The 12065-nt window shown below is 42.0% G+C and overlaps 1 protein-coding gene and 1 long non-coding RNA gene across 2 annotated transcripts; one reads left to right on the forward strand and one right to left on the reverse strand.

The window, feature by feature from the left end:
* Positions 1 to 3413: 3413 nt before the first annotated feature.
* LOC136354189 (uncharacterized) lies at positions 3414 to 4361 on the forward strand. Its single transcript, XM_066305872.1, has one exon. It carries the CDS (start codon positions 3414 to 3416, stop codon positions 4359 to 4361), a length of 948 nt encoding a protein of 315 aa, XP_066161969.1.
* A 6467-nt stretch (positions 4362 to 10828) lies between these two features.
* Positions 10829 to 11673, reverse strand: LOC136354078 (uncharacterized). Its single transcript, XR_010737824.1, has 2 exons — positions 11149 to 11673; positions 10829 to 11064 (listed from the first exon to the last, which is right to left on the reverse strand). It is a non-coding gene; the product is annotated as an uncharacterized lncRNA (long non-coding RNA).
* Between the last annotated feature and the right edge of the window lie 392 nt (positions 11674 to 12065).

Raw genomic sequence — 12065 nt, forward strand, 5'->3', positions numbered from 1 at the left:
GCACTGTTTGCACCCACGCGTGCAGAACCCGTGGATGGGGTCACCACCGTCCCTTCTCTCCTCGGCATTTGTTCCAAACCAGTGGTTTAGTTTTGTATATGTGGTTACACTACTTTAAAAAAAATGTATAAGGACCGGCTTTAAAGATGCCGGTTGGACAAAATCCGGGACCTATTAAACGTTTTTCGCCAAAATCCAGCTGAGAGATGAGTATTTGTATCGGTCTTAATTCAAAACCGGCACCTATTACCCTTCCGCCAATGCCCACCAACAAAATTAATGTCGGCCGCTGGTAAAAATCGGCACCTATGCTATAGGTCCCGGTTGTAATCAATATCCGGTAAAAAAATGACTTGCCATGAGCACGTATATTTGTATGCTTTTTTGAATTGTCAAATATACCAGTGTCGCCGATGAAATTATGTACATGATTTTTGCTATAATAATCACTCTCTTGCATTTTGATCTAGTAAGCCAGGCCATTCCATTATGGACCGGAGCAACTTAGTAAAACATACATACGTAGTACATCGATTCTCTAACAGAAACATGAGCTCAAAAATATTAGTAGGTGGGCATAGACCCAGAGTAACACAATTTAATCTATAACATCTATTGTGGATTAACCTTATCACCCATAAACAGATTTAGGGACTTGAAAAAAATCTCGCTCCACAAACTTTATATGGTAACTTCACCACTCACAAGAATAGATATCTATCCAACCAAACATCTCCTACATACAACCATTCCATCAGCCCTGTGCTACAACTAAACACTTGCATATGTATACGTTAAACCAGGATAAACTGATCAACCTGGATAAGAGAAATGAGCCAGACGTACTCCGGGAATACAAGCAACCAAGCACACCCTATATGCATGCATGGCAGGCTACATTATTCGTTACTAAAAAAAAGCGTGAACTGTACACTGATGGAGAAACCCTTTTTACTCCCGATTGGTAATCCTCTATAGCCAACCGAGAGTAAGAATACGGGACTAAAGATCGCTATCTTTAGTCCCGATTCAAATACCCGAGACTAAAGATCGATCTTTAGTCCCGGATGGTAACACCAACCGAGACTAAAGAGAGAGATATTTAGTCACCAACCGGGACTAAAGAGAGGGTAGCGGCAGTCAGATGGTTCCCTTTTCTTTTTCTTTCTTTTTTATTTTCTCCTGGATACATACCCCAAATCAAAGTAACATCCTAAATCTACATCACAAATCTTAAAGTTACTTATACACACAAATCAAATACATCACAAATCCTAAAAAATACAAACAAATGAAATACATCACAGATCCATACAAATGTGCAATAAATCACAGAATTATCCATACAAAAGTACATCTTAGTGAATCACAAATTAATAAAAAAAGAAAACAACGCGGGCTGCCTTTGCCGCCGCCCACCACAGCCGCCACCTGCGGCCCCGCCGGCCACCCGCCGCCTGCCCGCCGCTGCTGGGCGTGGCCCCACTGGCCGCCGCCGCCACCCGTCCGCCGCACGGTCGCCTGCCACGCGGCCGCCGCCGCCCGACCGGCTGCCGCACCCCGTTCGCCGCACGGCCGCCTGTCGCGCGGCCGGCTCGCTCCGCCACCGCCGCCCGGTCGCCACAGAGAGGGGGAGGAGGAGGAGGAGGCGGGAAAGAGGAGGAGAGGGGAAGGGGGAGGAAGGGAAGGAGGCCTCTCTCTGATCGAGAGAAGGAAGGGGGAGGGGATACCGAGTCTTAATGAAGGAGAGAAGAAAGGGGGAGGGGATACCGAGTAGATAAGATCGGCGCACGGCTCGGCAGTTTATTTTGGTCCTAGTAGATCGTTAGTCTCAATTGTTTATACCAACCGGGACTAAAGATAATTGGAGCCTGACTCGACCCACCAACCTCTTTGAACCGGGACTAAAAATGATCTTTATTCCCGGTTGGTGTTACCAACCGGGACTAAAGATCAAAATTTTTTTAACCGGAACTAAAAATGATCTTTAGTCCCGGTTTTATTGCAACCGAGACTATTGTGAAATTTAGTCGACCGACCAAATATGATTTCTCCACCAGTGGTAGCAAGTATACACCGTATACTCCGTGGACATGGTACCGGAGATAGAGGTGGATGATATGATATTAATGTTAATTTCATGGGATTTAATTACTGGTAAGACATGCTGATAATGACCACAATATGTTCAGCCCCTCGTAGATCCTTAATCAGACATTTTCAACGACACGAATTGGTTAAACTTTCGAGTGATGGCCAACCGCCGCTTAGTGCAGTCGAGTAGGTAAGTGAAACCATGACTATCAATATCGCTGCTTGAGTTTACCAGAGATGAAAGATTAAACACGCATTAGTGTAATTAAGTTTTAATTATATTAAACATAAAAATAGATTTATATGATAGTTTAGTAATTGTTACATAAAATGTTTTCACACAAAGTACACAGTTTTGTAGTTTAAAAAATGGTAAAAAAACCAAAATAAAATCTATATCTTAATAAAAAACAGAGCAGAAGCCTTGTGTTCACTTCTTCAACTTGTGACACCACATTTTAGATTGCCACACCTCCTTAGCGTTGTATTTGATGGCTTGCCATACGTTCTGAGCACCTAGCCTCACGTATCATAAACTTAATTATTTACCTAACTCTACCACAAGTATACAAGTATAGCTTGTAATTTATAGGCCTAAAAAATATAACATGCCACACTTACCTAAAGTGAATCCTGACAATGTTAGTTAGGGTGTGTTTAGTTCACGCTAAAATTTAAAGTTTGGTTGAAAATGGAACGATATGACGGAAAAGTTAAAAGTTTGTGTGTAGGAAAGTTTTGATGTGATTAAAAAGTTAGAAGTTTGAAGTAAAATTTTTGAACTAAACTCGGCCTTAAAAACAAAGAGCACTATTTGCTATTTTGTTCCTTTTGTGTAACTTTATTTCAACTTTCTTTTAAAGTAGTACTAGCCCAACTTCAACTTCACCTTCCCAAACTGTTAAACTGTGTAATTTTTTTTAAAAAAATCCATATAGAAGTTGTTTAAGAAAAAATAAATAAATATATTTTCATAACTAACACTTAATTAATTAATTATATGTTAATAAACTTCTTCATTTTTACATGAAGTGGAAATATTTCTTCCTAAGCATGCATGAAAATCGAACGAGTCCTTAATAAAGTTCCCCAAAATGCCCTCACGCTTCCCCTCCCTCTACCCCACCCACAGAGCCACTTCCCGGTGGGTCCCACACCCCCACCTCTCATAACTGCATCAGAAAAATGGGAGGGCGTGCGCGGGTCCCACCTCCCCATGTGTCCCTCCCTCCCCGCACGCCACGCCATACAAAGCCTCGCCATTCCCCCCCAACCATCTCTCCTCCATCTCCAAGAAGCAGTCTCCACGCCGATCCGAGATGGCCGCAGCAGCGCAGAGGCGGCGGAGCAGCAGCGCCTCCCCGGAGTTCCGCTTCTGGCCCCTCGACGCCGACCCCGCCGCATCCCCCTCCTGCGCCGACGAGCTCTTCTCCGGCGGCGTCCTCCTCCCCCTCCAACCCCTCCCCTACCCCCGCCGCGACGCCGACCTCTCCATGTCCCTCGCCGTCGCGGATGATGATGATGATGAGGACGAGGAGGAGGAGGAGGTGCAGCCTGGTGCGGCCGTCGCGTCCAGGGCGCCGCCCACTGCTGCGGTGGCGGCGTCGGGTGGTGGTGGTGGTGGGTCGAAGAGGTGGACGGATATATTCGCCAAGAAGCAGCAGCAGCCGGCGGCGGAGGAGAAGGAGAAGGATCAGCCGACGAGGCGGCGGAGACCGGCGGGAGGCGGAGGCGGATCGGAGCTGAACATTAACATCTGGCCGTTCTCCCGGAGCCGCTCCGCCGGCGGGGGCGGCGTGGGGTCGTCGAAGCCCCGCCCGCCGCCGCGGAAGGCCAGTAGCGCCCCGTGCTCCCGCAGCAACTCCCGCGGCGAGGCGGCGGCGGTGGCGTCGTCCCTTCCTCCTCCTCCTCGCCGCTGGGCCGCCAGCCCCGGCCGCGCAGGCGGCGGCGTGCCGGTGGGCCGGTCTAGCCCGGTCTGGCAGATCAGGCGCCCGCCATCGCCGGCGGCGAAGCACGCCGCCGCGGACAGGAGGCCGCCGCACCACAAGGACAAGCCAACCGGCGGCGCCAAGAAACCCCACACCACCTCCGCCACCGGCGGCGGCGGGATACGCGGCATCAACCTGAGCATCAACTCCTGCATCGGGTACCGCCACCAGGTGAGCTGCCGCCGCGCCGACGCCGGAGTCGCCCGCGCCTCCGCCGGCGGCGGCGGCGGCGGCGGGCTCTTCGGCATCAAGGGGTTCTTCTCCAAGAAGGTGCATTGAGCCATGGAAGCCTTTCTTTCACCTTAGCTAGAGATCCAAATAACTTTTAATTTTCTCCTCTCTTTTTTACCCTCCTTTTTTTACTTTTCTTTTTTTTTTTACCTTTTGTAACTTTTTTGTTTAACCTTTGGGGTGCTTGTGATCATGATGATGATGATGATGGCTGTTAATTACATGTAATTAAGCCAATAACCTGTTTTTGTAAGTGTGAGTGATTGATATTATGTACTATAGTTTAATTATGATTAATTAATTAGCACTACATATATAATATAATTAGTATGCATAATTAAGTATGGTTATGCAGTTGAGCACTGCCTACACTCTGCAGCCGGCCGGCACAAACACAAGCAGATGATGATGATGAGATGCAGAAGAAGATGCTCTCTGCTTGGAGAAGAGATACTACTGAGTACATTATTCCTTTGCATAATAATGCTGCATGTGGATATGATTGTGCCGGCACAAATGGTTCATATTTTTGCAATGAATTTTTGTTATGCCGACGCTTGTTTTGTTCTTGGCTAAATTTTTTTTTTCAGGATCATCCTCTGATTGGATCTTTGCACATTTTTATATTGCTCTGAAAGGGAGAAAAGAATTTCTGCGTTTTATGTTCAGTTTAAATTCAGCCCCCGGAAACTGAACTTTGTGCAGAGATTTCTGCATTTTGCACTGATGAATTTATGCAAAATGTAGAAGTATTTTGGTATGCAAAATTTCTCCCTTTTGAGGCTTTGACAAAGGTGGCAAGTGGAATTCATTAATTAGAGCAAATTGCATGCTTCATAATGGATATCTCTGCCTACTAACCACACCAGTCTACTAGTTGGAATATCACATTAGCTCATCCTTAATGAACAAGACTTTGGTCTACTCAAGGTGTGTTCCAAAGTCTTCGTGACGTCTGGGACCATCATGGTCACTCCAGGATTACAAAATGTAAGAGCAAGTCGATGTCGATTGTAGTTCTATTATGTTGGGCCTGCTCGTTTGATAATTCGGATATTTATTTTTCTAAGATAATAGAAATGATTTACATCTTCGGTCTCAGAGATAAAGACATACATCCTATAAATTTTGGTACCTAAAACTAGAATTTAGTCTTAGGATTAATTTAGGCTTAGGCCAAGTTTAGATCCAAATTTTTTCTTCAAACTTCCAACTTTTTTATCACATCAAAACTTTCCTACATACGCAAACTTCCAATTTTTCTGTCACATCGTTTCAATTTCAACCAAATTTTCAATTTTGACGTGAACTAAACACACCCTTATTCTTCAAGTTCTTCTTTTTAAGTGAAACACTCTCCATGCGTAATTGAGCAAAGGTAATTAAAATCTAGCCTTATTACCATTTTTTCTTCCACAAACGTACTACCACTACATATTATTCTCACATTGACTTTGTTGGAATCAAACCAAACAACATCCCAATCTTCACTAGCCATTTTTTTATGATATTAAATAAAAACCAATTCATATTGGTGTCAACCTGGCCTGCCGGTTAGAGGAAAATTTTGTCAACTTGATACTCCGAATCACAGCCCTCAAGTAATCAAGTTGACGGACAGCATATCAACGTTGTTCTGTTTTCTTTTGAGGTAATGTGTAGAGGTGTGAATGAATTAAACCTAAATTAACAAGTTGTTCCGGTCCATAATATTGTTAACAAGTTGACTCTTGCTTACAACTTGGCCATTAATAAACGGATTTTCATGGTACGACAGCATCTCGCACAATTCGCCTCAAAAAATTCTTTTAAACCCAAAATGCTGTGTGATGATCAAGCTCGAGTAGTTCCAGCGACGTGGCGACGATCGATCAGCCACGTGCGCCGGCGTGGCGTTCGAGGCCATCTGGCACGGTTTAAAATTCAAAGTTTCGAATCCACGTTTTTTTTAAAAAAATTCCCGTTCCAAAAATCTTTTTCCGTTCCAAACTTTTAGTACGAATGTGATACTCCAGCGCTGCTAGTAACTTGTTTGGACTGTTAGTACTGGGATCTATCATATCTTATACTGATTTAAGGTCTTAGGGCCCCTTTGAATCAAAAGATTTATGTAGGAATTTCATAGGATTCAAATCCTATAAGAAATTTTTCTATTTGGCCCTTTGATTCAAAGGATTGAAGCTTTTCAAATCCTATGAAATTCCTATGGAATGGCACATTGCATGTAGATTTTGGAGAAAATTTAGCAAGAGCTCCAACCTCTTGGAAAATTTCCTTTGAGTCTATCTCTCTCATCCGATTCCTTTATTTTTCCTGCGCTCCAATCAAATGACAATTCCTGTATTTTTTCTGTGTTTTGCAATCCTCTGTTTTACACTTCAATTCCCATCAGAATCCTGTGTTTTTCCTATTCCTCCGTTTTTTCTACCCTGCGATTCAAAGGGGGCCTTATCGTTTGGCTTTTTTCGTAATAAGCCAAAACGACTTATTAGAGAATACAAATGAATTTGTAGATAAAACTTTTATATATGTGTTCTTGGTGACTTAAAAGCCAATGCTGAAAAAGAAACTACGTTGAAAATATCTCAAAATCAATGTCAAAATTAAGTTTGAAAATTCAAATTTTGGCTTTTTCTTTGACTGAATAGACCATCCGATGGGAGCCTTACTTAGTATATCTTGAGATAAAGGATGTCTTATCTTTACACTACGTAGTAATATCTAGTACTATATGGCATGATCGACATTTAAACATAATTATTTGACAATTCCTTTTATCAAAAATTCAGTGAACATATGTAAAACTATAAGTTATTCTTAGATTATATTATTGATAAAAACAAATAATAACAAACTAATTTGAATGGTCAAGTGTCTTGCAGAAAAGTTAACACTGTCACATATTTGAAAATAAGGTTGCAGTCTATTGGTTACAGTGACTTGAGTAGTACCTTAAGGTTTGAATTCAAATCTCCAAAGAAGCGAATTTCATATTGAGTTGTTTGAGGGGCTAAGTTTCCAATTTAAATGGTTGCATTAGCAGGTTGAATCTAGAGGTCGAGTGAAAAAGTACCCTTCTCAAAAAGAATTTTGAAAACAGGGTTTTTAAGTTGAACCAATCTATAATTTTGGGCTGTTGTTTGATTCTCCTTTTGCAACAAGCTTTGTTTTGGTTTGCTTGGCTTGGCTTGCAATGGATGTACTCCTACACGTACTGGTAGACGTCCACTTGGCGAGTTCGATTGGACTTTGGAGGGAGGGCATTGGGGTCGCTGCGTGCACCGTGCCAAATTAGGTTTAGTTTCGAGGCGTACGTACGTGTTTGGACTCTTCCTTCCTGGAACACGTACATCTCGCTGCTGCGCTCGTGCACATGGATCCTTTTGCCCATGGGAAAAAAAATACTCGTAAAGAGTAAGGGCCTGTTAGTACATGTCACATTGGATGTTTAGACACTAATTTAGAGTATTAAACATATACTAATTATAAAACCTATTTTATAACTAAGGACTAATTCGCGAGACGAATCTTTTGAGTCTAATTACGCCATTATTTGACAATGTGATGCTACAGTAAACTTTTCATAATTATAGATAAATTAGGCTTAAAAAATTTGTCTTGCGGATTAGCTCTCATTTATGAAATTAGTTTTTTTTATTAGTCTATGTTTAATACTCCAAATTAGCGTCCAAACATCCGATGTGACATGGACTAAAAAGTTTTAACCCCATCTAAACACCCCCTTACTAGCAAGTTTAGGGGTTGTTTGGGAACTTGGGACTAAATTTAGTCCCTCTCACAAAAATATAAGTCCTTGGTAGGGACTTATATAGGGACTTATATTTTTTTGAGAGGGACTAAAGTTTAGCCCCACTTTAATCCCTCTAACTAAACACCACCTTAATAGTATATAGCTAACCATTGGCTCCAAATTATCTATAGTTAATCTAATAGCCCATTCATACAATAGTTAGCTATAAAATCATGCTACACCATTAATATCCGGTCCCACATCTCATACACATATAACGTTTTGAAGTTCGTGTTACAGCTAACTACAAATCTGTAGTCCGCTTTCTTCTTGATATGTGGTTATAGCTGGCTTATAGCCTGCTATTGTACATGCTCTAATTAAGAGATTTGTGTGGAATGTCATACTCATAGGCCGGTTTTGTTTTCAAGCTGCCCACGGTGATGTATGGCTGCGGTCGAATATGAGGTTTGGGCTTTAAGCTTATTTAACGTAAAAATGAGATGAGTTATATTAAGTAAACATACTGTTTAAGAAAAATACACGGTTTAACACATTTTCGTGATAAATCAGCAGCCAGTAGCTTAAAAAAAACTATGAATCCTAAGTAAGGCGTATAAATAAATCGAACTAATAAAACCTTTGATGTGACCCGTGGTTATGAAGGGTTTTTAAGGAAACCATTGTTGTTCTTATATGAACTCATGAAAATATGTTGTATGTTAGTCAATTTGGTGTTGTTGTAATGATAAAGTTTTTAATGGTAAATAATTATCTAACCTTATGCATGTTATCTTCATATTAGCTTCACTTTTGATCTACATTGCTACCACAGGAGCAGCAGGATATTATGCACAGTGTAACTACACTCTTGAAATCAGTAGTTAAGATTTCTTATTCCACTATAAGCGACGTAGTTCCATTAAAATTGCTAGCTTAAAAAAAATCTATGTGGTTTAACGCTAGTCAATAATAAAGGGGAGTTGAGGATTTATCCCATCACCTCATCTCTTATTTTGATTTATTTTTATCTTTACCCTTTTTTTAGCAAACTTACGGTTGTGTGTCTTATGATAAAAATCAAAGATATAATCTATTTTCATTATTAAAAAATGAAAATGTGTTATTGATATGTGGGATCTGTTTATCAGACTGTCATTCTGTCCCCCTTTTCTTTTCCTTTGCTTTGTTTATGGAAAAGAAGTGGTCTCTCGCTTTGCCCGGTGTCCCTCGGGAGGTGATTCTGAAGTATTGAAGCTCAAGCTCTTGGGACTTGGGAGGGGGGGGGGATAGGGAGCAAGCTTCATCATTCCCTGTGCTCCTCATGTTCCCCTGTTTCTTCTTTGGTTTTGTTCTAGACGGGCCCTTTTGTGTCATTGTCCCTATCCAAAGTGTCATCGCTTGTTGCTGGCTACGGCAACAGGGCCATCGTCGATTCAAAAGGTTTCTTGGTGTTTTTTGTACGGGCAGGTCAGCAGCACTGCATGGATGCTTGGCTGCCTTGCAAGGTCCTCTCTCTTGCTCTTTTGGTTCTTGTGTAGGAGTAAAGGCCAGAGGAGAGGAGTTTGCACTGTCGTTGTAACGTGCTGGATTTGCTACTATATGCTAACGATGTACATCTTCGTTATCAGAAAAAACGAACTTACAACTATAAATCTATATATATAGACTATGTCTAAATTTAGAAGATTTTTCTTTAAGACAGTGGAGTAGACCTTTTTAACTAGAAACTCTAGAAGAGTGGACGACCTAATATATGTCATATGGATCCAGGGAGATGGAGTCATGAGGTAGTCCCTGTCACATCGAATGTTTGGATACTAATTCGGAATATTAAACATAGACCACTTACAAAACTAATTGCATAAATGAGAGATAATTTGCTAAATATTTTTTAAAAGTTTAATTAATCCATAATTAGCATATGTTTAATGTAGCATCACATAGGCTAATCATGTATCACTACACTGGCCAAGGTCACCTGTGACGGGCCCAAACCCTCATCTTTGACGGCTTCGCGCATGGTCAGTGATCAGTGGTCACTGGTGAGTTTTGACGGGTGGCCGGCCGTCACAGGTGACACCCACCTCTGACGGGCAAGTTACTAGAAGGCCGTCAGAGGTGTTGGTCTCCGCTAGCCTTGAGCGAGTTAGGACCCGTCACAAGTGACTCATCTCTGACGGCCCTTTAAATAAAGGCCGTCAGAGGTTGAGGTCTCCGTAGTTAGAAGCTGTCACAGGTGATCTACCTGTGACGGCCCCAAAAGTAAAGGCCCGTCACAGGTAGGTCACCTCTGACGGGCCTTTATTTGCTAGTCCGTCACAGGTTATGTTACCTTTGACGGATTTTTGTTCCGACCCGTCACTGATGAGTTAATTCCAGAAAAAAAATAAATGCTAAATATTGGCTAGCCTCAGGATTTGCTAGCCATGCCCTCTGAAAAATAGAAACATCACAGATATATTCCAGTCACAGATCCATCACAGATACATCACCCCCCAATATAACATCACAGATCCCCAACAACACATATATGCAGTTCAAATGCCACAATTTTGCACAGCAAATTCACACCCCTTGAAAGCCACAATTTCGGTCGTTGCTCATAGAACCGCATATATACTTACCAAATGGATTAAAGCCATAATGTCATCGACCTGCACAACTTGTCAATAAGGAAAAAAAAAGGAGAAAACAGATGAATAGTACAACATAAATCGTAGTTGATCAAATGTGATGACAATTTAGTAAAGTACCATAAATATTGCACATATGAAAGTAAATTACATTGCACTCTATAAAAACATAATTTTTTACATCGCCAGAAATTATAAAAACATCTTTTTTACATCACAATAAATTATCTAGCCAAGTTCATGAGTCTATTTGGCATGAAAACGTCCTTTCTTGTTCATTATTTCTGCAAGAATAAAGGCGCACAATTCGCCTCTGATAGCGGGGGGGGTTGATGGGTGAGATCTTGAAGCCAGCTCTACCTTTCTGTTTAATAAATAAGAGGTTAATTAGCACGTTTTGAATAGCAATGTAGATATTGAAATGAGCTTATTCGCCATTAGCAACAACCTCAGGGTCGAAATCTTTCACCTCTCTTAGAAGTGTTGACATGTTGTGGCACACGTGGAAACCACATTGGTCTCCGATCTGTTGTGCGCATGCAAACTTGGTGTCATGATAAAGTTCATTCTTGCCCTCCTTGTGCCTACCACCCTTTTCCACATATGGGCCCCAAGCCATATTTAAGGCCTTGGTGATTTCACTGAAATCATAATCTTTGGACTTATTGGAGTTAAGGTAGGTAACCCGACTCCACTTAGGTACGATGACTAGGAGAATCCAATGTCGCATGCGCAGTGGTTATGTAGCGTTAGTACTAAGAACCTTAACTTCAAAAACAATATACACGAAGGGTATTGTCCTCTTACTCTTGGTTGTGTGCGCACATGATGTACTCCTTGTCTTGATGGGCCCATAAACACCGGTTGACATAGTCAACCACCTCAGTGAAGCTCTGTCGTAAATTAACCTCATTCACCATGGATGGATCAAGGAACCCAACCTGATTACCATGGCGACGACTCTCGATCCAACACAACCTTAAAATATGTACGTATTAGAACTAATTTAATTAGGAGATATAGTCCAGTCATATCACAAGTATAGAAGGTATGCACTTACAAGGAGTAGCATTTAAGAAGACCAGTGTCCAACTTCCGGATCCTGAAAAGGTCGAAGAGGTCATCAAAGCCTATAGTTATATAGGCAGGCGACGATAGGAACGGCTGGTGGTCGTGATGTCCAACTATGGATGACTCCCTCATTTTCCGCTTGGCATTGCTTAGCTCCATGTATTGCTTATGTAGCTCTCGGCAAGCAATACCCATCACAGCTAACACATTGTCCTCCACCAATGGCATGCCTAGCTCAAATTGGGCTGGCGCCCTCACGACCTTCCCCGATTTGCTCACCGGCATCGACGTCGC

Source organism: Oryza sativa, chromosome 11, assembly GCF_034140825.1.
Source record: "Oryza sativa Japonica Group chromosome 11, ASM3414082v1".
Classification (NCBI taxonomy): Eukaryota; Viridiplantae; Streptophyta; class Magnoliopsida; order Poales; family Poaceae; genus Oryza; species Oryza sativa.